Raw genomic sequence first — 27,797 nt, 5'->3', positions numbered from 1 at the left:
CATGCTGTTTTCTAAATAGTACTGGTTTAATATTCTGTTTTTCTGAGAGACACTTGACTGCCTCCTCTTATTATTTTGGTCAGGGAGTGCCCAGAATTTGGAGGAAGGTAGGCTTAGATGTTGTTTACAGCTGTTTCTTACGAGAAGAGCATAAGCCTGCATCTAGAGCACTTAAGACAATGCTTCAGTGATAATTATTGTTGTCTTTTACGCAATCATGGAGGCGGCCAATAAGCTAAACCTTTGGCCTGTGAACAGTTGGAGTTTTCTCCTGATGGCCCTTTGAGACACTGAGAGCAGAACTAAATGCAATATGGGGAGGCTGCTCCAAACATCAGTAACATTTAGTACAACTTGCCCTGTGTCTGGAAATTATTAGACTGTGTGCATTTTCCTGCCACAAGCAGTCAATGATGTGAAGCCGGGAAATGTACAATGTGGTAAAAGTAGTACCTGTGTACAAGATGTTACAGAAAGGGAGGAGGTACTTGATATGATGCTTCTGGTTTGGGCACATTATTCGTCTTGTTCTGCCCATGGAGATTTTGCTTAGAGAGGGGCCATAGCTCAGGGGAAGAGCACACAGTTTGCATACAAAAGATGCCATTCCAGGCATCTCCAGGTAGGGATGAAAAAGGTCCCCACCTGAAAAAACTGGGGAGCCACTGCCAGGTAACAATACTGTTCTAGGTGAACCAGTGGACTGACTGGGTGTAAGGCAGTGTCATAAGTTCATGTTCACTTAAGATGTGCAATGTGCACTGGCCCTTTGGAGGACAGCATATCAGTGTACCACCCTATTGAAGCATGCACATATCCCAAGAGGGGACAAAAGATGGGGATTTGCCTGGTATGAATGTCTTCTGATCAAGTTGTGTTTACACACATGATATTACAGAAGAATTTGCAGGATACTTATTATTTAATTTACAAGTTTCTACTTTGTATGGAGATCTCTCACCTGGAAATAGATATTCTATTGGTTAGGTAGATATTACATTCAGATATTACATGTTTTTAATTTCAAATTATTACAATTAATACACTATTTAAAGACATTGATGAAAATTTTAAAAAAATACTTATGAAAGGGCAAAGTGTGTATTAATAAACACCTTAGAACATTTATGATAAGTTTGTGAATAATTTTTAAATAACTGGCGTTTCCTTTTGTCAAAAGTTTTGACTGCAAAAGAAATTTCATGCTGATCTCTGTATACTATGTTGTGCACTTTGAGATTAACTTCCAGGTCATTTGCTCTGTTTGTACAAAGTTATGTTCAAAGCTAAAGAGCCCTCTAGCGAAACTTCCTTGAAATTGCTACCATCCTTTTCCTCACTAACATCCAATTAGGGTGATTCTTAGTAAGGGCATTAACACTACCTATGGCTAGTTTCAGCAATTTAGCTTCACAACCCATGGTTTGAAGTTGTTTTATTTGAAGTTAACATCAGCTACATTTTTTTCATTTCATGTAACATGACAAACCACAGTTAACCAAAAGCAAAAGCTTCCAAACTCTTCCTGCTGGGTGCGTTGGGGGAAGGAGCCCATGAATAAGCTCAAGGCTCACCTTGGCTTATTCCTGCCTGTGCATATCACACTACAAATGTAGTTGAGTATGTCAGGTATCTGTAGGATACAAGAGTATCTTGCACAGTTAAAATGCAGTTGTGGTATGCTTTACCTGACTGTTGAAGACTCATTGTAGCCCTGTGTGTTGATACTTTATTGATTTTAAAACATGTATATCCTGTCTCCATCTAAAATCAGAGGTGCCTCAGCAACAGCAAATTACATAAAATACTAATACTAATACTTCCAACTGGAAGCAGTGCAGCAGTAATAGTCAGTGTAACACTGGGTTTCTTGAAAACAATACAATATACTTTTCACCTCAGGGTTCCTTGGGTGCGTATTTGCTGTGCACGCACACCCTATCACGTCTCCCCTACATATTGTGCCCCCTTTCCACTGGTTTGCAAGTGTCAGTAGCTGGGGTTCCCAGACTCATGTCTGCAGCTAAACATCTAGTTCAACCTTCTGTCAAGGACAGTAACAGGCAAGTGTGTCTAAGAGCACCTAAATTCCCCCAGCAACATAATCTCCATCTTGTCTGGATTGAACTTTATCCTGTTAACCCTCAGTCACTTGACCACAGCTTTAAGACACTGGTTCAGAACAAAGCCATTTCACACTTTTATGGTATGTTACAGGTACACTGTTGTTTACTTCATTAAACAGTAAAGTGTTAAAAGGAGACATGTCACTCCAGACATTTGGGACGTGAAACACACCGTTCACCAGCGGTATGAGCAAGCCACGACTGAGTACTTTCTGTTTAATTGCAAGTCTATATGGGAAATGTATTGTAAAATATTCACTAAAGAGTGGGGTGATTCCATACAGTTTTCACAGGCAGACTATTGATATTTAGAATCTTTCCAACGCTGTTTCCCTTGCATTAAACTGCTTGTGTTTTCTTACTGGTGAATTCAAGAATAAATTGTTTCCATTCTGATGAAAAGTTCCAGACTCTTTAAGTTTGTTTTCTGTTTCTCTTAGAAGACTGTAACTACAGCTTCTATGATCACCGCTAAGACACTACCTCTCGTCTTGAAAGCAGCAACAGCAACCATGCCTGCCTCTGTTGTAGGTCAAAGACCTACAATTGCCATGGTGACTGCCATCAACAGCAGCCAGAAAACTGTCCTTAGCACTGATGCACAGAACACACCAGTCAACCTCCAGACAACAAATAAAGTCACTGGTCCAGGAACAGAGGCAGTCCAAATAGTGGCAAAAAATACAGTCACGTTGGTAAGCAGGCTCTGTTGCCTAGTGCTCAGTGCATGAACAATTTTAATGGCTATTTTTCATAATTAAGGGGAACATAAGCATTTATGTATGTAAGCGTGTTGTGAAACCTTGCTTATATTTCTATGAGTAAATATTTATATTTTAATAGTCTTCAATTTGTAATATCACACACTATTTCAACAAGTGATTTCTATCTGATCACCCCTTATATATCCTTGTTGTGTGACAAGATAATAATTGAAATAAATTTTCCTTATATGATTTTTTTACAATGTGCTGCTTTCCAGGAAGACACCATTTTGTAATTTTGATTTAGGTTTGTTCACATTCTTTTCTTATCTGAGTGATGTGGCTTCTCATCTAGATTACTGTTTCAAATATTTTGTTCCTTCACATACATTGCTGTATTTTACTCATGTTGGCCCACAAATATAACATTCTTCATCATGGGATCTTACCAGCATTTCCTCAACCTACAGAACAGACTTTCTCAAGGGGACTGTTGTGACTAAGTAGTAATTCTGAGAATCAGTTTTGATTTTGCAAAGTATGAAGCAGTTGGAACCTGTTAAAATGTGAAAAGAAACTTTGAATGGAATATTTAACCTTGTGAGTGAGGCCAAGCATTTAAACAGAACCATCTGAAGCACAATTTTACTATTTAAAATAAGAATTGATCTAGAGGTGCAGCTGTAAATAAATCCATTTATAGCCATTCCAAAGCAAATGGCTTCGTTTGCAAACAGTATTCTGCAAGTTCCAGTACCGTAATGTATTAAATAATGTATGAAGTGCGTAGTGCTGAAGCTTCTAGCTATTTTGAATATGAATTTTTATGCCCTCTTGTCAAACATTTCAAAACATTGCCCCAAATTACAGTTAACCAACATGTGAAACTCCATTGGAATGAGCAGTGAAACTTGATAATACTTTCAGGTTTTCATGAAGTTTGGCTCATAAAACATGAGAATTCAGGAGCTTCACAGATAACTGATTTATTTTTTAAAAACAGAGGGCTTAGGTTTTATATTCTAGTGAAACGAAAGGATGATTAGCTTCATTCTGCCTAGGTAAGGCCCTTTCTCTCTTCAGAAAGGCTTTGCAATCTGTTTACTGCAAGAGAGGCAGACTGTGCTTGCACAGCTTTGAAATCACTCATCAAACCCATTCCTTTACTTAAATCTATCTTCCTGCCCCACTCCTGTTGTTTAGCAGGTTCAAGCTACGCCTCCTCAGCCCATCAAAGTGCCACAGTTCATCCCTCCTCCCAGACTCACACCTCGTCCAAATTTCCTTCCACAGGTGAGTCTGTCCAAAAGAGACGAAGGAGTATGTGTGTGTGTGTGTGTGTGTGCGCGTGTGTGTGTGTGTTGTGTTTACCTTAAAGGAAACAAAAGTTGTAAAATGAACCTGCTGTGTATGTAGAAGGAAAGGTAGAGTGTGTGCAACTCTGAGAGGTTTGACTTTGATATGAAAAAGGACAACATCAGATGTTCCATGTATTTAGTGATAATTGAATTCTGTCCAATGAACTCTCCAAGTTAAATCTCTAGTTTTGCTGCCATATTTTTGTTTGCCCTGTCAGTTCTATGCCTTAACAGTGGTTCTGTAAGAATGGAATGAAATTAGAGATGATGAAGAAATGTGTTTCTTTGACTGAAAAGGCTCTATTTAATGTGAATTCTTCCCCATTTTGTTGAGCAAAGTGTAACAATTTGTAATTATTTGCTTTAGCTTCTTGTTCCTTTGTTACAAAGGGGAGCAGATTTAGCCTGGAAATACTGCTTGAGCAAGTAATCTTTTGAAAAAATTCTGCTCTAAGTCCCTGTACCTGATGATGAAAGCATGATGTAATAGATTATTTTCAGTATATTTTAAATTAATAGAATCAATTTACTTGCTGTTGCTCTCAGGAGATGCCATCTGCATCTCATTGAAGCTATGCCACTTCCTCCATCTCTACTGTTGTTTTTAATGAAAATATTATCCAGATTCCTAGACACAGTGTCAGCAATCATTACCCAATTATGAAACAGATCAGAAATTGTGGAAATATTTGCTGCTACAATATAGGTATGCCCATCCAATGCTCTAGGCACGTCTATTGTTCTTGAAGAAATTTAGATGGGTTAAAAAATGGTTAATCTCGGTTTTAAGGAGAAGATTGTGTAATTCAGAAACTTGCTATTTTTGCCAACACAGTCGGCTGAATAATAAATAACATCTGGACCACTTTGGATCCAATCTGGGCACCCTCAACTTCTGAAAATAAGACCTGTGAATTCTTTCAGATAAGTCCAAACATATAGTGCAAATATAATTGGATTTGATGACATGCTTAGTCCATGTATATATTTCCCCTACACTCTCAATATTCCTTGACCATATAGTATTGGAAGTTCTGTATATGTTTTTGAGCTACACTCCCCAAATGCCATTAAAATAGGGGGGAAATGTGTGAATAGTTTTACATCCCAGAAAAAGATGGCATGGTGGAAAAGAAGTATTCAACAGCATATGGTAACATTTATGGATAAGTAGTTATTGCACGGTGGAACTGTCATGGATGTGGTTAAACAAGCTTTGAAAGGGTTTACAATTTCATTCCTTCCAATGCTGATATGTTTGTTGACAATTGATTAATACATTAAGATCTTCTTAAAAATATAATCTGAAAAATATAGTGTCTCTCTCTCTCTCTCTCTCTCTCTCTCTCTCTCTCTCTCTCTCTTGTGTAGGTTCGGCCTAAACCAGTTGCCCAGAATAACATCCCTATAGCCCCAGCCCCACCTCCTCCTATGCTTGCTGCTCCTCAGCTTATTCAGAGGCCTGTGATGCTGACGACGAAGTTCACATCCACCTCCTTACCCTCCTCACAGAATTCCATACACCCAGTCCGTGTTGTGAATGGGCAAACAGCAACCATAGCCAAAACTTTTCCAGTGGCACAACTCACCAGCATTGTTATAGCAGCCCCAGGTACCAGGCTTGCTGGACCTCAAACTCTACAGATCAGCAAACCAAATGTTGAGAAACAGGTACAGATGGAGAAATGCATATTCTGTAGTACTTTAACCTTCATTGTTTCTTGTCCTAAAGTGAACAATACCCAGGAGTTCTTATGGGCAGATGGTGGGTTTGTGGTTTTATTTATAGTACATCAGAGTGATTGCAGTTTACTTGTTTTGTGCTGTTTCTGCTGACTCAGCAGAGAACATTCACCACCAAGAAAAGTTTCCCATAATCTTGCTGACATTTTTGATGAAACTGACATGCAAATGAGATAATAAATTAAAGTTGGTTCCAAATTTATTACCATTGGTTCCAGCTAACCTTATGCAAATAGTTCATAATATTTGACAAGCGAAGGAAAATGCAAATATCAAAAGTAATCCTTTTTTAAACAAAAAAGCAAATGCAGGCTGAATTTGGAGTCTGCTGATTTGTGTCCTCGAAAGCTTGCTTGTTTTCAGTCACTTAAGCTGGACAAGTTTGCCATGTCTGATTATTATCAATAGGAAAAGTGACTCAACTTTTTCAACATTTATGTTTTTGTCTTATGAGTAGATACTTTCTGAAGTACATATAAGTTGTCTATGGATGCATCACTCAACAACTGTTGTGAAGGCAGGGACTTCTATCCCGAGTCCTAGTACTGAAATGCTACAGAAAAGCACGTACACTTTGCCAGTGCAGAGGGTAAAAATTAAGATCCATTATATCAGAAACTGCCTTTCAATCCAGATAGACAGAGGAAAAGGAGGTACCAGTCTGGTAAAGGTCTGGTTCCTGATTGTAAATGACATGGTAAAAGTTTTCCTCAGGTGAGGGTAGAGCCAAACAGCTCTGTCTTAAGAAGTTGCAGTATATATTTATAATAAAACGTCTACCTCACTTTTCCCCTTCAATAGAGATGTCCAAAGTGGCTAACATCAATTCAGACAAAATAAATAACAAACAATATGGTATCACATGTCAAACCATTAATCCAGGTCTCATCTAATACTCAACCATAATTTAGCCTCTTTCCCCTCTCCTCCTGAACAACTGTCTGGAGGAGGTGGGAAGTATTTGCTTCCATTTTCAACTAACCGCAGTTTATCATTATGTCTAAAGCAGGAACTGCAGTTGGTGTTTATGTTTTATTTGAACATGCCAGGATAATTAACCATGGTTTGAAGTTGCCTTGTTCAAATACACAGCTTGTCCCTGTTAGAACGTAATGACAAATGGTTCTGATGCCTCCTCACAGCTGCACCAGAGAGGAGAGAGGAGTGCTCAATTTAGAGGCTGTGGTTTTGTGTTGTGTTGTAATGGCAACAGTTCATAGGAAATGAGGACTAATACAGACTAATTTAAACCTTCAAAGAAAATGGCTCTAGTTATATTCTATGTTTTTCATGCTTCCAGATAAATGTATTGAAAGTATGTTTGTTTCCTTGGAACAGATTGATACCATTTTGTGACTTCACATCCATGTCATAAAGTGGGGGTCATTGTGCAGGCATTTATGATGCTATATACAGAGGATTCTGCTGCAGGAAGCAAATGACCTTTAGAAAAATGCAAGGTGTCAGGAAACTGTGGAGAACTAATTTTTAGGCAAATTCTTGTTATAATAAAGTATGAATGAGAGAGGACCAGGGTACATCACACAGGCAGAGTCATGTCTAAACAAGCTCTTTGTGGGAAGTTACCCCATAAGGCATCATCCCATCTGTAGTTGTTCTGCTTATAAAGTATCTTTTATAAGTGTTCTTATTCACAGACTGAAATGCAAAATAACCCTTATTACTTGGTATGGTTGCTGAACTGGGTTATTTAAGTGTTGGCATTGTACAATGTCTTGATGTTCTGGCTAATTGTTATTTGGGGTCAGTGTTTTAACGGTTTAAAATGTACCAGATATTTAAAGGAATTCTTAAGAAAAATCTTCTTCATTCTGGTAAATAAAAACAGTATCACTGTATCTGTTCGTTTTGTTAAAGTAAGAAATGCATGTTCAGTTGCTGTTGTTTCTCTTTCAGACTATCAAGCCCCAAGCAGAAACAGAGGAGAAGCCAACAGAAATTCATATTGTTACCCCTCCTGCACCACCCAAGCCAAAACGAGAAGAAAATCCACAGGTACTAGTACAGATATTCACAAAATCCTTGAGGGGAAAGAATGAACAATAAATTCTGCCACCAGAAATATTTATTTTGTTCCTTATGTCACATATACATTTCCTTCCTCTCTGTTAAAGAAGATTTGCAGTCTTATTTATTATTCTTATTATTTATTTATTTATTTATTTATTCATTATAGTTTTAATCCACCCAATAACCAATGTTCTCTGAGCAGATTACAAAGAGTTAAAAGATTGAGATGCCATACAAACAGTTAGAATATAAAATACGATACAAATAATTAAAAGACTATGATACAATGCAATTCTTCATAGTATTATTGCTGGAATGAAGAGGACTCTTAGACTAGCCACATATTATTGTTCACCAAGTATTTGCAGGACTGGAGGAACTAAGACTTCCACCATAAAATATGCAAAGCAAGGATTCCCAAACTACCCAGATGATTGCTGCATAAGCAATTTGCTCAGAACATTATGGCTGTATCTATTTTAAAAAGCCAGCCAAATCATTCTAATCTTAGCTATAAAAAGTGTCTGTGCATGAAAACTGTGAGTTTCAAAAAGCTGTTTAGGTCAAGTTTTTGAAAGATGGGACTCCTCACCTTAATTGTCCACATTTTAGAATTCAAGAGACAGTAGATTTTTGTGGTTGGTCTCATGCTATTTTCACTGTACCTTATCTCACGGATTGTAAAACAAAGTCAATAGGGCTAGAAAAGTATTTCAGATTCTGAGGTTTCTAGATAAATTAATATAAGTTGAATTTTCTCAATTTCTTAGAACTTTCTCCTTTCAAGGGAAGGAACTCAGGGACCCAAGGCCTGATCTTGATCTTCCTCCACCCTAGTAGACTTTTGAGGGTGAAGGAAGAGTGGAATATTTCTGAAGAGGTCCAGAGAGAGAGAGACCTGCTTTTATTTGGCTGACTAGCTGCTAGAATCCAAGTTTCATAGCTTGTACTCTTTGAAAGATGTTAGCAACCTTCTTGGCAAGTAATCTTTTTATCACCTATGGTAAAGGTTTAGGGAAGCAAAGAAGAAACTTCAGAACATTGCTTCTCAAATGTCACCAATTGCAAGCCTAACTTTGAGAATGTGGGCCTGCATTTCCAAATATTACAGAATAAGGGGGATGCCACACTTGATGTGGCAATTGTGTTTTTGTGTTAAACTGTTCCTCTGCAACAATCCATAAATTGTTATATATACTTGAGTTTGTATGCTTCTGGGGACTCTGGCCTAATCAGGGGCAGTATCCAATGCTGCCCATGCACCAGTAGGATTCACTGCCAATGCAACAGGAAGCTTCTTGCTTTCTAAAGCAACTAGAAATGAGACAAAATGTTCATTTCTGGAATAGAACAGGTCAGCGGAGCTCATAGAAGGGAGCTCCCCTGACCTGACCCATTCCGGAAACGAGCGTTTCAGCACATTTTTGGGGTTGCTTTAGGAAGCACTATCTTCCTGTTTCAATGTCAGTGGCCCTTGCTGGTGCAGCTCTATCAGCAGAGGTTTAGGGCCAGCATTGGATACTGTCTATGTTCCCACTTACATGTACATGAATGTTTAAAGACACACACAAGTGACTATATGTTGGCTAGACTTTACAAGTTTGCTGCAGAGCATATCCGGTACCTGTGGGAAAAGATTACTATGTAAGGTATATCATATGTTCACAAAGCTGACCATGCAGCTCTATTTGTACGAAGGATTTGCAAGTTGTATCAAGTTACATTTAGCACTGTGGTTTTACTTTAAGTTATGAAGTACTTTTGAGATGTGCAGGTGGTGCATGTTGTTGAAGAATTAAAAAATAATACAGTTTCTATTAATGGGTAAGCTGCTATGCCACCTCAATATGAATTTAATTCCTGTTTTAATTGTGAGTGCCTTGGTTTCTTCTTCTTTTTTTCTGATACAGAAACTTGCCTTCATGGTATCTCTTGGACTGGTTACACATGACCATCTAGAAGGTAAGAAAAATGGCTACAGCTGCACTTTCATGCATATATTAGGAAGATGTTCCATATAATTTTAAGGGTTTTTTGTCCAAGTACATATGCATAGAGTTGAGCTGAGATCTGGACTTTAACCAAAAGTTCCCAATATTTCTGTGTAGACTACATTCTTTCCCATACATCAAAATCTCAACTAAACACACATGAAATATTTTCTCTTCTGGGATGGGAATGAAATGGAGAAAGCTACTATCTCATTGCTTGCTATCTGGATTTGAAAAGTTGACCTAAACAGAAGAGCCTAAATGCTAATCTGGTTTTGGGGTATGTTTGACTAAGGTTATAGGGCTATAAATATGATTTATTAAGTATCAGAAGTTCTACTTCAGTATAATTTTCCCAAGAACTTAATTTCCTTCATCTTAAATTACAGTGAACGAGATGTTGATTTAGATGTATTTTATAGTTGGTTATGCTATTTTTCTACATACTCTTTTACTGAATTATGTTTGTAAGGTTAAGGGTTGGATCCAGAATCGTTAATCTGCCCATGGAAATGATGCTGGATCCATCCCACAGACTTTTCTTGTGAATGTGTAACCCACCCTAGGCTCATTGCATGAAAGAACTCGGCTGGGATAGAAATGAAGTAAATAGATCTTCACACATATCTCTGTGTGCTGCTGGCTTCGGGATATATTGCCCATTGCCTTCATTAATTTTTTACAGTATTCATCAGTGTATATATTGCAGAGTCTCCTATACCATAGTGGATCCTGAACTAAATTGCTAACAGCAAATTTTATGTAACTCAGAACATGACAGATAAACATATCTACTGAGAGGTTTGGAGGAAGTAGACATCCCTTCCTTAAGATAATTTGGTTACATGCTTACTTTTCTTATTTATTTTTAAGACATTTTATATAATATAGATGTTCCTTCAGCATTAGGTTTGTACGGAACATATTGGAAATGATAGTTCTTCACTCCTAACTTGCTCAAAATATGTAGTGAAATCTTGTGTGCTTGGAAATGCTTTTCTTACTAACCTAACTACTTCTTTTCTCAAGAAATACAAAGTAAGAGACAAGAGAGAAAACGAAGAACAACAGCAAATCCAGTGTACAGCGGAGCTGTTTTTGAGCCTGAGGTATCAATCTGGCGCTTATAAAATCAATAACTTACTGAAAATCATTTTGCTCAGTGCTGTTTATTTTCATACACCCAGAAAGCAGGAGGGGGTGGGAGCTTTCATAGCTTTATACATGAGTATGAACTACAATAATAAGTGAAAATAATTTTTCTGCTTGCTTTCCCTCATCTCCTCCCACCTTGTTCTCTGGGAAGATTGATGTATTTCATTGCTAAATGAGATCAGCACCTGTGGTTTTCTGCTACTTCCCCAGATCATCCGTATTAGTGTGAAAGGCTAATCCATATTTCCAAAATTTGGTGCCATCCAGATGTGTTGGCCATCAGCTTCCATTAGCCCCAGCCAGCATGCCCAATGGTCAGGAATGTTGGGAGTTGTAGTCCAAAATATCTGGACACTACTGGGTTGAGGAAGGCTAAGCTAGGCTTTCTGGAAAGTTGTATTCAGTAACAGAACAGATAGTTGGCACAATCTAAAAGTTGTAGGTATAATCAAATTGTGTTGAAATTAATGGATTAAGCACTAAAGCCTGTGTGTTTCAGTGGGACTTTATATATGCTTCTTCTGGATTGTGCATTTTATGTTGAGATTTTTCTATAAAGTCACTTACTATAAATATTTATGTGTGTGTATGTAGTTTTCACTTGCCAAAAATGTTCACTAATTCCTTCTTTTCTTCTGTAAAGCGCAAGAAGAGCGCAGTCACATACCTGAATAGCACAATGCATCCTGGGACACGTAAACGAGGTACATTTTTCATAATAGCACTTTCCTGTATGCTTATTTTCCTTTCTTTTGGATTGAAAGAAACTATATACAAAAAAGTCTTCTTGTTCTGAATACACATAGAGGAATGATAGGCAGTTTATCTACAGAAGCATCCTGTATGGGTAGGCTTTGACCAAGAATGTCTGTGGATGGGGGAAATTCCTGTGGTCCAGGAAAGAACTCTAGCCCAAATCACTAGGCTTAAGCCCTCAGTCAGGCTGCAAATGAGTGTGTGATAACTGTGCCCCCATTCTGAGGCCCTTTACTGCATAGCTACAAAGTACCATTGGTTTAGTCCCTATGGATTTCCTGTTTATGAAATTGCTACCTGCACTATTAAGAAATGTTCAGGTTACACTGGAAGATGAGTTACTTGAACATGGATGAAATAAAGTAGAAGCCAAGGTACTCTTAATATTATCTATTAGGATACTTATAAAATTCTCTTCACCGAATTTTATCCTTGGAATTTGAGGTTCTGAATTCATGATCTTGAGGGTGGAGTGGCACCGATGCATTAGTGATCTGCAATTCTTCAGTACTGCTGTACATATGCAGTTTGTCATAATTTCCCCCTTACAGGTTGCTTATTCACAACAGCACATATAAACATTGATTAAAATGCTGTGCAAAAAGGAATCCTAATTCAGTGGCCTGAACATATTAGGATTCTCTTTTGCACTGTGATTTAATCAGTGTGCACATCTGTAACCTATAAGGCAGCTAGGGGTGGGGGATTATGCAAATTGAAAACTGTGGCAAGCTGTGCATGAGCTAATTCTGAAATTAATTTTAGAAATTCTCCATGTGAAACTAGAAGGCAGGTGGAACATAAAGCGGGGCAGAGCCAGCCCACAGAACAGTCATATAACAGGGGACATCTGCTCATCCCTGATGATCCAGACTGCATTGCTTCCGCAATGAACATAGTTTTATGGGGAAAGTATATTTAGTATTATAGAAAAGCAGCCAAATTGCATTTGATATGGTGTACGTTGTGAGTGAAATATACCTCCGAAAAACTATTTTCCTTGATCAGGGATGTTTTCTGCCTTCACCTTACATCTTAAACCTTTAAGTGTCTTTTGCCCTACAAGAAGTAGATGATTTTCAGTTTTTGAGTTTTGAGATTAGAACTTGTGCCTCTGTAGGTAAAAATAGCCATCGATATCAATACTGTTGAGTTCAAAAATGTGTTAGTAAAATCCTAATGCTTTGGGTATTTCTAAATCTTTGCCATAAAATAATTGCTGGATTTATTTATTGTAAGCACTGCATCATGCATACCAGTATTGCTAAAAGATTCTCAGGCATTTAGATTTTTTGTCTGAGACAAGATACTGCTGATCTGATCTAGCATGGTGGTGGTTACATTATTAGAGGAAGCCAGTTGCACAGTAGAGATGAGTTTGGCTTTGAGATTAAATTCTCTTGATTTTATGCACTGCCAAATATAAGTGGTGAGCACTGTATGTATATCTGGCCCTGACTTCTCTTAATGCTTCCTAATACTTCTGCTGTTGGGCTTGATGTTCAAAAATAAATGACCAAGTCAGTTAAGTGTTTTAAAGAACACATAATGCAACCTGTATAATTGCTGATTTTTAAAAGAGCCCTTCAAATTTAAGATGTGCAATGATAAACCCAATGATAAACTACAATCTGTTGTAGATTGAGTATGTGCACGCACATGACAGCATGAGTGGCTAGGAGGATCAGCAGTTTCAGTGGAATATATGTCTTAGTTCATTGATTTAATCTCACCTGATATGATAGTAGTACCTGAAAATCTTTTAGTCTTTGGCAACTTTTGGCACCTTGGAAATGAAGTGATGCTGTCATTGCAGGTTAAATTGAGCAGGCTTTCCCATTTCCCTAATTATGCACTGTAATGGATACTGATCGACTCAGCTATTACTGTATTTCTTCGATTGTAAGACGCCATCGATTGCAAGACACACACTAATTTCAGTACCACCAACAGAAAAAAAAACCCTAAGAAACACCCGCGATTCTAAGACACACCCCATTTTTAGAGATGTTTATATGGGGGGGAAAGCGCGTCTTAGAATCGAAGAAATAGGGTAGTGTATTTGGCCAGGAGGAGATGAAATGTTCCCGTGACCCTATCTTTTCATGCATACTTTGATTCTGCCCTAAAGCAAACTTGGATATGTTAGGGGTTTTGCATTACTGTTGACATTCTGTCCCTGAACACTCAAAGGACATTGGCCTTTGGTGCCACTTTCTACCAGACTTCACCTGTGAGGTGCCACCTATAGAAACAATGTTTCCTATGAATGTTTAATTCTGTACTTCTGTCTCTCAATCTCTGGATGTGCTTATGTCTTCTTAAACATCTTTGTAATTTTCCTCCTCTGAGCATATGCTGCCTATCAATCATTAGAATAGTAGTAATATAATACATACAAAAGCAAAGGTTTGGTGTCTCCTGTAGTGTTGTGATTTCCGTTAGAATAATGATGCATTTAATTGTGAGATGTATCTTCCTGAAGTCCTTCAGAAATCTTACTTGCAGACTTCCACCTGAAGTACTGTAAAGCTCCATGTGCTGATAAAGATTTAGGTAGGGCTGTGGGGTTAGGCCATCGTTTTCTCTTGCATTTGTGAAGTGCTGTGGCTTTTGGTTAAAACAAATGTGGTATTTACATTTATGCTTTGCCTTTAGGCTCAGGATGATTTATGAGTTGTTTGCTTTTTAAAAATAGCTGTTCAAACTTAAATGCAGCTTAAAATATTCCCCAGTTTAAAATATCCCCCAAATTATCCCAGCCTCTAAATCCTTGCCCAAATGAAAATGTTATATATAGTCAAATGATGCTTGAAGTTGTCTGATCTCTAGGATGGAGGAAAGGAAAAAAGGTTTAGAAAAAGGATCTAGCGTTAGTAGATACCACCTGTCATTAGAGTGTGAGGGAGATATCTCAGTAAATCAAAGTGAAAGAAATAATTGCAGCTTTTTTGGCAACAGTGGGACTTGGGGGTTGGGTTAAAAGTTCCAGACATTAAATAGTAGGGGCGGTATAGACATATCTGGCATATTACTCTTTGACCGTCTGAAGAGCCGTGCTTTCTCCCTTGTGACACCATCCTTCTTTGTGCAATTCTCCTTGTGTCGTTAAAAAATAACTTGCAGTCTTTACTTGGCTTTCTTTCACTCGTGACTATTACACTAACTTCCTCTCTGTACTACATCACTTCCTTTTTCATGCTAGCCAATGAGGAGCACTGGCCAAAGGTATGTAAGATTATTTCCCCCCTTTTTTGTTCCCTTTTGTTAATGTGTAGGTCGTCCACCTAAATACAACACGGTGCTGGGGTTTGGGGCTCTGACCCCCACATCCCCTCTGTCCAGTCATCCTGACTCCCCAGAAAATGAAAAGACAGAGACCACATTTACTTTCCCCGCAACTGTTCAACCTGTGTCCCTGCCCAGCCCCAGCTCCGCAGACGTAAGTAATTCTTGCTGAAAGGTTTGCTGCTTAATGGAAACATGCAGAGCTAGCCATGGTGGAACTTCAGAATGTGTTTCTTTGGATACACGATTGTTGTGGTAAAATGCACCAAGAGGCTTCTGCAGACCTAACTATTTGGTGAAAAAAAGAATTCTCTTTAGTGAAGTGTCCCTCTGTGGTAAATAGGCTCTGTGGAGTTGCCTACTCTACCAGTTTACCAAAGGTTATTCTGAGGTGAAGCTGATCCTAACCCTTAGCTGATTTGTAGCACTAATTTTTAATTACTGAAAGGGGAGGAAAATCCACCCTTCTCATGGTAATAGGGCTGGAATTGGAAGTACTGGACTCACAAACTTGGTCAAATCTCATTGCTTCTTTGTGCCTTCGTTTGCTCATCTTAAATAGCTCCATGACTGTTGTAAGACCCAACTAATGAACACATTTTACACACAATCAGTCATCTGTAACTTAAGTTTTATGTTCTATTGGGAGGCAAATGTGCCTTCAATGTTTTTATGCTGCTGAGCTGAGAGCCAGTATATCTCATTCATGAAATAAACAGCTTGAGGATTGCCTTAACTTCCTTGACTGTATCTGTGGCCTTGTTGTTGTAGCAGCCAGCAATAGCCAAATCAGCAACTATACATCAACATCTTTTCAGCACCATTAGGTATTGCAAAAGATGAAATTAACATATAATAGTCCTATAGAGTGTATGTTCTCTGCATTGAAAGTCATAGTCATCCATTCTTTGGGTATTATCTTATGATGGAAACTTCCAAATTGTCAGAAGCTGGTAGTGAAATAAAAGTGATCTGAAGAAAGAGGACTGGATTCTTGTTAGTGCATTTGTGCTTTAAATTAAACAAGAGAATGACAAGCTTTCCCTCTCTGCTATTCCATTTTAGATAATGCTCTTAGCCTTCCGTAATGATATAAATCAGATTATTCTTCAGCGTTCAAGCCCAGAATGTTTGTTATGTATCCGCAAAACATGTACACATCTCGCAGTTGCATCACTTCTTCAAGAAATTCAGCTTCCACCTCCCTATTGTCATCATTCATCAAAGAATTTCTGTTTCATGATACATACATGATCATTTGGATCCTGTAAGCTTTTGAATATCTTTGGCTGTCTCCTCAGTAGTTAGCTGTAGAAATTTTCACTTAGAATTGAGATGCTCATTAGGCTTAGGGTCCATTTCAATAAAGAATTTCAATAGATTGGAACCTTCATTGTGTGTGATGTTTGCCTGCTGTGCAGTCATGAAACACAAGAGGAAAGTGAAGTTCCCTAGTCTTGAGTATTCAGAACTGATCAAGAGGGGCATGAAAGTGTGATTCTACAATCAACATCAAACTGGCTTTGACAGGAAAGGTTAAAGTACTATAAAATCTAGCAGGGCTCAAATTGCAGGTGGGGCCCAAACCCCGTTACCCTTTTTTAAATCCTCCAGGAGGTGATGAAGATGGACGCATGATTTGGCTAAAATTAAGGGGAATCGGGATAGGCCTTATGGGTTCCAATTTGAGCATTGGAATGCAGCACTCATTTGATATTTAAAACCTGCAGAATTAAAGCCTGATTCATTTAGATGTCAGGATAACATATTAACCCTAGGAATTTAATGAAGGAGAGAAGTTACTATCAGAGCATAAAGCCTTGATTTTCACAGAGTTGGAAAGATTAAGCCTTAGGCAATGCTTTTCGGTAGTCCCCAGTGGCTGGAAGTCTAGCATTACTTAATACATTGTCTTTAATAAAGATATAACCACCAGCAAGCTTTGAAAGGTAGTGGGAAATATCTGGCAACTATCACTGCTCAATTTGAGGATTGAATGTCATATTTTAAGGGAAATGGGATATTTTCATTTCTACAAATTTATCCTTCAGTACTAAATTTGAAGAGAGGTTCAGGGATTGGAATTCCTTTTCTGTTCTCTTGGTTCTGTACTTTCAGCTCTTTCCTCTTTGCACACTTCTGTACAATGATCTACAAATAAAAATAGCAACTGCAAGATGACAAAGGCAGGAAGGAACAGACAGGAACTAAGTGGCTTTGCTAAAAAAAAAATTGTATTAGCTAGATTTACCCAAAGTGAATAGATAAAAAAGGGAATCAAAGAATAATGTAAAAAAGTGAATAAAACTGGCAATTAAAACTGGTACTATTAGGCCTTTCTAATGTTAACATTTTTCAGCTGAGAACAATGTCTAGTTTTGGTGGTCTGGCTTGGTCACTGATTTTCCTCTGTTTTGTCCAAAGATGCAGGTTAATTAAGATCAATAAAAACCAAATATAACTATTATTGGATTGGAATTAAAATATGCGGGGTTGTATCCAACAGTAGATGTTAACTAACAGAATAGAGACCAATAGCGGAATGGGTTCCTATCTGCACGCCCCCTCGGTTCTGCTCCAGCGGGTTGGAGGACTCTGTGGGACAGATTCAGGAGGTGCAGAAGGTAGGATAGGGAGGGCAAGTGATGCTGGGTGAGCCGGAGTAGCCCATATTCTGTGGTGCTCCACCAAGATTCAAATGCTTCAGGGACTGAAGTAGCACAGTAACTTTAATTCCGCCTTTTTTTATCCAAGATATTGAAAGGATGGTGAATGTGAAACCTTAGTACTTAAAATGTCCTCTGAAAGTTAAATAGTGCTCCCTCCACATGTCTTAGGAAAGTCTGAGTGAGGGGTTGAACCCAGATGGAGTTACGTTGATGCTCATAGGTTAAGAGGACCCATGATTCCAGTCCCAGAGTGCCTTTGCAAACAGTCATTTGATTGTGCAATCAATATGTGGTTCTTATTAATCCAGAAAACTTTTCCATACAGTGATTGTATTTTCTCAACACATTTTTTTGGTCCATGAAAAGTTGTAATTTTGTCCTCCCTCTTCCCTGCATCTCCCAGCAGGGAGTGCTTGTGGCATTTGATCGTATAGCTATCACAGGTATATCTATCACAATGGCCATGACATTACTGGTCAGTCAATATAATTCTTAATTCCAGAATCTGCAATTTAGCCATTTAAAATAAACACAACACTGGTAAACACCACAAAATCTGCTGGCTCTCCACTAGCAGTGGCTAACCATTCTGTGAACTTCTATTCTTTGTTTATGTCTTAGTTCTAGGCTGAGTGGTCCTGCTCTCCAGGACTAGAATGTACATATTCCCAATTTCATTTAAAAAAAAAAAAAATTAAGTGTCAAGGATTTGTGTATTCTCTGTCCCCCCAAAACCAAGGTATCCTCTCAGTTTATTGTATAGAAACGTGACATTGAGCTACTAGCACTGGAGCAATGCTAGCGCCGGCATAGCATTTCAAAACGTTTTCAACGGTACTGGCTCACTGAGACATTCAACCTGCGCCTGCATTCATTTTCTTGGAAATGAGATAAATGGAATTCTTATTAATGTATGCTTAACAGTTTGAAATTGTACTAGGAAAGCGATTGTGTAGTTTTACGAAATTTTGCAACAGGTATTCATTGTGACTTTTCATCTGGGAAAAAATGGAACTAGTTATACTTGAGACACCTTTGGTACTTTTCTTTTTGTGTGTCATGAAAAGCACATTTATATTTGGGATCCTATACAAGTATGTTTCACTTTGCACAGAAATGTAGTTTTCAAAATTTACAAGTTAACTCTCCCCCCTTTTACCCCTTCCCCTTAATTTTATAGGGTGATATCCACGAAGACTTTTGCAGTGTGTGCAGAAAAAGTGGGCAGTTGTTGATGTGTGACACGTGCTCACGTGTGTATCACTTGGACTGTCTGGACCCACCTCTGAAAACTATTCCCAAGGGCATGTGGATCTGTCCCAAATGTCAAGACCAGGTATTGTTTGGCAAAAACGGACAACATCGTTGGCCGTATGGCTTAGAAGATGGACTTAGGGGTGCTGACAACATCCAAGCTATGAGTCCTGTGATGGAGCTTTTGTGATTTTAACCAGTAGAGAGAGCCTCGCAAACTCCGTCATGAAATGTTTGCCATTGCATTCCACATTTCAGAGTATTTTTCTGCCATAGTTGTGATATAACACAACATGTGTTGTTGGGGACAAAGCTCACAGACTGGTTGGAATCACTCCATAGGTGCTCTGTTGCATTATTTCCAGTAACTACCTTTCCGCAACAAATACAAGACAGGCTTCTTTTTACTGTAAGTGTGTTAGAAAGTCCAGTATTTTGAGCTACATATTGGACATTCTGTGTTTGCATTATAATGCTAATACAGGAGCAAAAGGCATCTTCAGAGGGGGAGTCAGCTGGCAGGAGCGGCAAAGTTAACCCTTCCCACCCCTGCCAATACTTCCTCTGCTGCTCCTTCTGCCGTGCAGCCATTTTTTCGCCATAGTTGACTCTGAGAGCAGACACGTACCCAGCTGTTTGGCGGTGAGGGGAAGGGTGGTTGTGATGGAGAGTAAGTAAGTGGTTAAGCACCCCTCTCCCTCCCACCAATTCTAACATGGAAATGCACTCCCCACAAACACTGCAGTTAACCAGCAAACTCATTCGTGGGAAATGCATGTTTGCCAAAGTAACATGTAGTGCTCTCCAAGGATACTGTCTTTTGCTCTCAGGCTGGTTTTCCTCCCCCCTTGAGCTACTAACATCAGCATTTTGTCTGTGAATCATGAAGTCACAGTCCTCTCTACTGGCAAATTTAAGATCAGATATGTTGTCTTTTCATTCTTGTTCAGCTTGTTAAAATTTCATCAGCAGAAAATGTTCATAGATGCACAGGAATGTACAAAATTGCTGACGCTGTGATTAACCAGGCCTCCTTTGTGGGAGGTATAGCACAGATGTGTGAGTTTTTCATGCTGTTAAATCTAAAGGGTTTTTTTCCAGATGAGGTTTTTGTGTGTGCAATAAATGAAATGTTTGCTTGTATGGGGAGTGTGGTGAGGGAAGGTTCAGATGTCTTTTTTATAAATAACAATGCTACTGAGGAATTTTCCCAGTGCTCAAATGGCAATATTTGTTTGCTTAGAAAATCTCTGTTTCTCCCACCCCCTCTCCCCATTTTGGCATAGCAATTCTGAATGCTGTGAAAAAGCTGGTTGTAAATATCACAGACACATATGGATTATTGACCCGGAACACAATTCCCCTCCTTCCTGCCAATGCCTTGCTATTTTGTCACCCTTTTAATAGTTTTTTTTTTTAAAAAAAAGTAATTATTTAACGTAATTCTTTAGAGGCATGATGGTCTTGCCCACTGAAATAACCAAGTGCATAAGTCAGCATGTAACCTCCATTGTGTGTTTTTCCCAGAGGGCTTTACAACTGTCCCTTTCTCCCCGCCCCCAACATTAACTTACTATTTTATGAAATGTATCCTTTTTATTTAATATGCATGAACATACACCAGCACTGTTGCACACTGCCTCAGTGTTTTTAGTCCATAGTTATACTCTGGTTCATTTCTCTTCCACAGCTTCCCCCACCCCCAATTCGTTACATGCGGGCAGGATGTCTGGATACTTGGGCAGGACCGGAACTAGAAGCAGCACAAGTATAATACTAAGGGGAAATTTAAGTTATCTTACTGTATGGGAAGGTCCTAAGAAGGGAATGGAAAGAGACATTTTCAGATTGCTGTGAAAGAAACTCTTTTGTGTGTGACGCTCTCTGTCTTCCCTAGAGGTAGAACATCTGAGCCAAATGTTCACACTCCTTTCTTTCAGATGCTAAAGAAAGAAGAAGCAATTCCATGGCCAGGGACTTTAGCAATTGTTCATTCGTATATTGCATACAAAACAGGTAGGAAAACAGTGCTTGGCTTGATTTTCTTTTCTTTGGAAAATGTTACTTAGGAAAAGGGACTAGGATGTTTGTTTGCAAAGGGAAGTTAAGAACTGAATACATGAATAACTCCAGTAATCAAATGCAGGAGGTAATCTCGTGTGACGCTTCTTACGTAATCGACCTGCAGCTTCAGGTATGGTCCAGCATGATAACTGCTGGCTTTTAATGCTGGTGCTCCATTGTGGAGAAACTGCTGGGAGATCACATCTGTAGGGTATAATTGATACAATTGCTACCCTCTCTTTCCACAGCAAAAGAAGAGGAAAAACAGAAATTACTGAAATGGAGTTCAGATCTAAAACAGGAAAGGGAACAGCTAGAACAGAAAGTCAAACAACTCAGCAATTCTATAACAGTAAGTATTGCCCTGCAAAACGGTATTTCCTTATACCCCATGCATTCTGCTTGGAGCTATAGCCATGAAATCTGGAAAAATGCCTTTTTAAACACACACACACACACACACACACACACACACACACACACACACACTACAGCATCAGTTTTGAGACATTCTTTACCACACCTTTTTTTTTAAAAGAGAAATGTCAAATGCTGCTTAAATATTTTGTTAGATCCACTCTTTCTCCCTAATATTAGTAGGGTTCACTGTTTCCCCCAAATCAAAGAACATATTATATCAATTATTTTTTTAAATATACAAATGAAAAAGCTATGTGCGTATTTTTCTAAAAAAAGAAAAAAGGGGAGTGAAGGGAAATACAGTATTAAGGTAAATTAGTACAAGACCTCTTTGCGCCCAGAAGGTATCACTTGTGCACTCCATGTTAGTTTAAGATCTCTTAAACTAACCACCCCATTTCAAGAAAACATCTTGGCATCCACCTCTCTCTCTCTCTCTCTCTCTCTCTCTCTCTCTCTCTCTCTCTCTCTCTCTCTCTCTCACACACACACACACACACACACACACACACACACATGAACCCTGGGAAATAAAGTGTTTAGGATACTGAGGCTTTGAAGTTAGAGATCACTAGAGAACATCAGTTTCCAGTGTTTCTGTTTGGATAAAACCTGTAAAGATTCAACTAACTTAAGTTCCAGAGATGCTCTGCAGAATATTCTTTCCCTGTGACCAACCATATCTTTTGAGATGTGGTGGAGGATAACCTGGGTTCTGCCCCCTCCCTCCAAAACAGGTGCCTCGCATGGTCAGAATGGGCAGCGCCTATTGTCAGTTCAGCAGCACAAAGACCATGCAGGAATGCCCCAGTGCTGAGTGTATGCCCCCTTTCCGTGTGTGTGTGTGTGTGTGTGTGTGTGTGTGTGTGTGTGTGTATGTAGCAGGCCCATTTGCATGTGGAAATCTATTTCTTTGCACGGAACAGCCTTACTGGATTGGGTTGAAAAATCCATCACAAAGAAGGAATTGATGGGGAGGATTTAATCTCTGCCTTTCTCTTAAGATGGAGAATGAAAGGCTGATTAGTTGAAAGTGCTGAGCGTGGCATTTAAGGTGCTCTTACCTGTCTTCTTACCCGTCTTAGTCCAAATGCATGTGAAAGTTTATGTGACCTGTATTCTGGAGTTTTGGCTGTTAAAATCCCACCTTTAGAAAGGCCATTTGCTTTCTCTTCTTTCTTTGATATCTCTGGCCCCGTTGAGTCAGTTGCAGACCATAACTGGCATGGCAGCCAAGTATTGCAACCCACCAAGTTCTTGAATAAAGAATCTGTTTTTGCAATCTCAGGTGGACCTTGGGATCACTTTTGTTTTGACTTTTGTTCTAGTTAGGGCTCTTTTTATTAGTACAGTCATTTAAGTTCTATGTTATTCCAATTTGCTTCAGAAATGTATGGAAATGAAGAACACCATCCTGGCAAAACAGAAGGAAATGCACAGTTCATTGGAGAAGGTAAAACAGTTAATCCGCCTCATCCAAGGCATCAACCTTTCAAAATCCATAAACTCGGAGGGCAGTTCAGTGGCCATCTCCAACGGCATGGACTCCGCCAATAATGCGAATGCTGCCACCTCCACCCCCACCTCTTCCCCCGCCCAGAGCTGCATGGTGAACTGTAACAAGGGCAATGAGACTAAATAACAGAGCACAGTAAGAAGGAACCGGGGGAGATGGCGGCAGGGAGGATGAGCAAAACAATAAAAACTCTCTAGGAAAGCAAAGCTGGATTTCTTCTGGAAAGCGCAGAACTCTTTGGTTCCAGAAAGAGCGCGAAGAGGCTTGTGCCGGGCGGCACCAGAGTTGCCAATCGATCCTTCTTATTCTGTGTGTACATGCAAAGTTTGGACCATGTTACATGAATAGTGCCAGCTGGAGGTTCTTAGCCAGCACCATGCCAAGTTAAATAATATATTTACTCTCTCTATATTTTACACCAGTGTGTGCCTGCAGCAGCCTCCACAGCCACTATAGGTTTGTTTTATTTTTATTTGGGGGTGGGGAGCAGGGAGGAGGAGCAGGTTTCGAATCTTATCTGCAAACCAGTTTGTTTAGCGAGGGAAACTTCAAGTCCAAAGAGCCTGTGGGCTTATCCTGTTTCTAAATTCTCCGAACTACTAAACCAAAAATCCAGAAATATGAATTAACAAGACCTAGGTCCAGGAGGGTGGGGTGGGGGTGGGTGACGGGATCAAGCCTATCCAATAAGCAGTATTCACTATTGTTTTGACAGGAGACACAATAAAGAATGAGGGAAGGATTTTTCACTTATACAGCAGGCTGGAGATTACTAGACTGGCAGCTTTGGGTTAACCTCTGTTTTTTCAAATACACAACTGAAATGCATTGCTGATTTGGTCATTGAATTGACCCAGGAAGCTTTTGCTGAGGAAGAGAGAGAGGCAGCAGGGACTAATGGGGATCAGCCTGGATTTTTGGGAAGCGGCTCAAGACTGAAAAGAAAATCCCGAGTTTTTTTGTTTGTACATTTGTCAAGCAAAAACAATATCCCAAACAGTACAGCACATGTCCCAAACGTATTGCCCAAATAGTTAAAATGCCTGTTTCCTTGGTTTCCTTTCTCTTTTGGTTACAAATGTAAGGAATAGAAAAAAAAAACCTGTTTTTTTCAGGCTGACAGTCCAATTAAAGAGGTAGATGGGACCTTGCATGGTATAGATTAGAAGTAATAGTGTCAGTGAGATACAGTGAGTCTTTGTGAGTCCGTGTGTCATCGTTTTGGGCACTGTTTTTTATGCAAGGGCAAAATCTTTGTATCTGGGGGAAAAAAACAACTTTTTTTAAATTAAAAAGAAAAAAAGATATTGAGGTCTTCCTAGTGTTACTTAAAATAAGATCAAGGTAAGAAACATTGTAAAAATTACAAAAGTGCTATTTGTTTCCTAAACAAGTGATTTCTATTAAAAAGGTGTCAGAACTGGAGAAAATGCTGTGTACTTAGAATTTTTTAACACAGATTTTGCTTATGATATTGCCATTCTGCTGTGTTTCTGTTTGAAAATGCCTGGGGGTAGGTGTCCAGAGATTGTCATGCCATTCAAATAGCCTGCAAGTTTAAACTGTATCCAATCTGCAACCCTTCCTTCAACTGGGGGAATCTCTCCTCTGTTACTTCTCTTAATTATCTCATGTGCTGAAAAGCATTGGCAGCATTAAAACACCTTTTATTCTATTGCAATACCACACCTGGACTACTAAGACCGTGAACATGGAGTTTCATGTTGCATTTGCTTCTGGGTAGCTCAGCTTGTCTTATCTTCTGGGACAAATTGTCATAGTAATTTCATGCTATAAAAATGCTGATGCTGGACATCAAATGAGTATCTGAAAGTTTTGTATATAAGTGCAGTCAGCCAACCTTTTATAGCCATTTATATCAGTGGCAGCACTTGTCTGGCCATAACTCATCGCAGACTTGGCCCCAGCATTATCCAGGTACATGCAAGCAGAACTCTTCTTTCAGCCTACAAGTGATGATAATGACATGTTTTCACTATTCTCTGTTGAAGAACTATGCATCCTAATGCACTTTATTTACATACTCATCTGAATTTTATTGCTGTCATACCCATATTATTGCAGCAGTTTCATTGCTTTTTTTTCAGTCTCCATTCTTGTCCCTCAAGGACTCTTCCAGCTCCAACAGCACTAAGTTATTCTTGCTGTCCAGCGGCTGATCTTGTATTCTTATACTTAAAAGTTGAAGCGTAAGGATTCTTGTCAAAAAGTCAGGCCTTGCTGTCAACTGTCGGTACGTTGTAGTGAAGTTAGTACATTTCTAAGGACCAGATATCACTAGTCAGCAGACGGCAGCCAGTCATGCACAGTGCAAACAACTTGTTTTACAATGATGCACAGAGCAAAATATAATTGGACCACCAGTTTGACATTGTACCCCATACCAGGCCAAATGCAGCCCACCAGATTCTTAATAAAACTCCTGGTATTGTTGCCTGCCTGGGAGTATAATAAATTTGGTGATGGGTTGTGTTTGGGTTGCTGGGTCACAAGATGTGCAGGACCAGATCAAGACACTTTTGAGGACAATGGATGAAAATACATAAGCCCTCACACTGCAAGGTGCAGGAAGAAGCCCGTTATCTTTTGCAGGTTGAACATCTGTTGGCCACTGATCTATGCAGGTGGATGAGATGTTTTATTTTTGTTGTTCCCTTCTGCAAGTGGCCCTTCCTTCCCCTCACTGTATCCTTGTATTCCTTTTCTTGCCCTCCTGGGAGCATTACTTCATTTAGGATGGCCAAACATTCATGGATTTGGGAAGTGGCCATGATGACCTCTTAGCCTATGATGTAAAGTGAGCAGAACTCATTTCATAATAAACATCGAGCAGCAGCCAAAAACAGTGGGCCCCTGTTGAATTCTTCCCCTCTTTTGCATGTAGTAAATCTTGTATAATGCAATTACATCAAGTCATGGTAAGTTCTGCTACGCATTGCATACTGGGCAAGAACTCAGTCAGAAGCTGCTATTTTGAGGGGCAGCCCTTTGTTTATCAGGAGGAATAGTTTTGCTCTAAGAAGATGGGGATTGCCTGCTACCTTTCACTTTTAAACTTTTAAAAAATGTTGCCTCAGCAAAGAAGCATTAATATGCTTTCTTTATGGCCTCACAAGGAGTTCCTTTATGTCTTTTCCCCTTCATAAGGGAAAATGCTGGGGTCTAACTTTTCATTGTAACAAGTCTCCCAAGTGTTGGGAAACTGCTTTGGATTTATCCCGGATCATCTGTCTCCTTTTGTGTCTTTGGCTTCCCCTGCCTAGTAACATCACTAATATAACTTTGCTGAGCCTGCAGCATTGCAGTGATCACCCATTATTATTTTTAAGTAGCAAAAGCACACAATGCTATTCTCTAACCTGTCCACCATTTTGTGACCTTTAACTTTGTAATTGCTCTGTTACTCTGTGCATCCCTGAGCTGGAATCACAGCCAGCTAGGTTTAAGAGAGAAAAGGAGAACTAATCAGCAAGGCTATTCCCCCTTTCTGTGGGTGTCATGCAGATGGAATATTGTTGCTGGATTCAACTTGTAGAAATCCAGCACAAAGGATAAAAAAACTTTGGGCATGTTTTGTCTGGTTGTGTGGAATGGGTGAACACGTGATTTGCTGAACAGGAAAGCTCTGGTGTGTAAAGCTCCGTAGTGTATTTCTAATTTTCTCTTACCTTGAGAATTGTGCTCGGAATGTAGGGGAGCCACAGGGCATTTGTGTATCAGGATAAGACACAGCCTTTCTTGTTGGATAACAGATTACCATCCTAACTGATTTTGTTAGATTTGTCAGTACTCTGTTGCAAAAATTACTAGGGTTGTGTCAATGCCAGGAATGAGCCAGAGAAATACATATTTCAGAATCGCTAGTACTTATGAGAGTATATTTGAGTTCCTAGTACCGGAGCTGAAGACTGATTAGTTGCTTGCAATTAGCCTGGCTCATTTCCCCCTCTCCTAAACATTCTGCAGCTCTGCCCACTGCCACATTGGCTTGTTTCGGGCATGCTGAGTGAAGTGCGTGCTTTCTTCTAAACATGTGCTGGTGCTGCAAATCTTGGAATTGGCTGTGCATATTTGAGGGTTCATCTGGAAGTTTTAATTTAGTTACCTGCAATGTGAAGATTGAAATAATGGATCGTGTGGGCAGACCCACTTGGGAGAATTGCAGTTGTGCAACACTCTGTTAAGGTTTGGGGCGTTTGCATTAAGCATAGTCCATGCATTTATTAGTGCAAATTACAAAGTAGTAGATTGTGGTTGCATAAGTACCTCAGATCTGCGATGTCTTGAGGCCCAACAACACAATTCTTCTTTGTTGGTGCAGCACTGTGTACTACATTAACTTTTACTGTTTTTATTCCACTTCTTTCAAGGCATTTAATTCTGATTATCATTAACTCGTCCCTTAAATCCACCTAAAATGTGATCACAAGTAAGGCATTTCCATAGTTACCCTGTCCTTTATTTCTCCTTTGAAGTTTCTGGATTGGATCCTGATTTATTCTAGATCAACTGCACTTTCCTGCCCCCTCCAGAAAATGCTATAGAGAGTCAGGAGACCCTGCTGAATGGGGTGAGCTGTGGCATGGGGGAATCCCTAAGGATGGGGCAGAGGGACATTCCACAAGCATAGGCCCTTGTTCTTGCAGAAGACAGATGTTGAATCCAACCTTGTCTTAGTTTTGTGCCCTTAATCCAGCACTG

At 39.3% G+C, this 27,797-nt stretch overlaps 1 protein-coding gene across 1 annotated transcript in view; it reads left to right on the top strand.

Annotated features, from left to right (window-relative positions):
- The window catches only part of PHF21A (PHD finger protein 21A), a 154,300-nt gene extending 126,503 nt beyond the window's left edge, over positions 1-27,797 (top strand). The window contains exons 7-18 of the mRNA XM_063117460.1: positions 2,567-2,821; positions 4,034-4,123; positions 5,560-5,859; positions 7,849-7,947; positions 9,873-9,924; positions 10,983-11,062; positions 11,752-11,812; positions 15,143-15,306; positions 19,002-19,157; positions 21,016-21,091; positions 21,388-21,491; positions 22,947-27,797. Of these exons, the coding sequence (XP_062973530.1) occupies positions 2,567-2,821; positions 4,034-4,123; positions 5,560-5,859; positions 7,849-7,947; positions 9,873-9,924; positions 10,983-11,062; positions 11,752-11,812; positions 15,143-15,306; positions 19,002-19,157; positions 21,016-21,091; positions 21,388-21,491; positions 22,947-23,201 (1,692 nt within the window). The 3' untranslated portion in view covers positions 23,202-27,797. The remainder of the gene's footprint in view (positions 1-2,566; positions 2,822-4,033; positions 4,124-5,559; positions 5,860-7,848; positions 7,948-9,872; positions 9,925-10,982; positions 11,063-11,751; positions 11,813-15,142; positions 15,307-19,001; positions 19,158-21,015; positions 21,092-21,387; positions 21,492-22,946) is intronic.

Source organism: Elgaria multicarinata, chromosome 2, assembly GCF_023053635.1.
Source record: "Elgaria multicarinata webbii isolate HBS135686 ecotype San Diego chromosome 2, rElgMul1.1.pri, whole genome shotgun sequence".
Taxonomy (NCBI): Eukaryota; Metazoa; Chordata; class Lepidosauria; order Squamata; family Anguidae; genus Elgaria; species Elgaria multicarinata.
The sequence above is the reverse complement of the archived record's forward strand: the minus strand, read 5'-3'. Positions and strand labels throughout refer to the sequence as shown.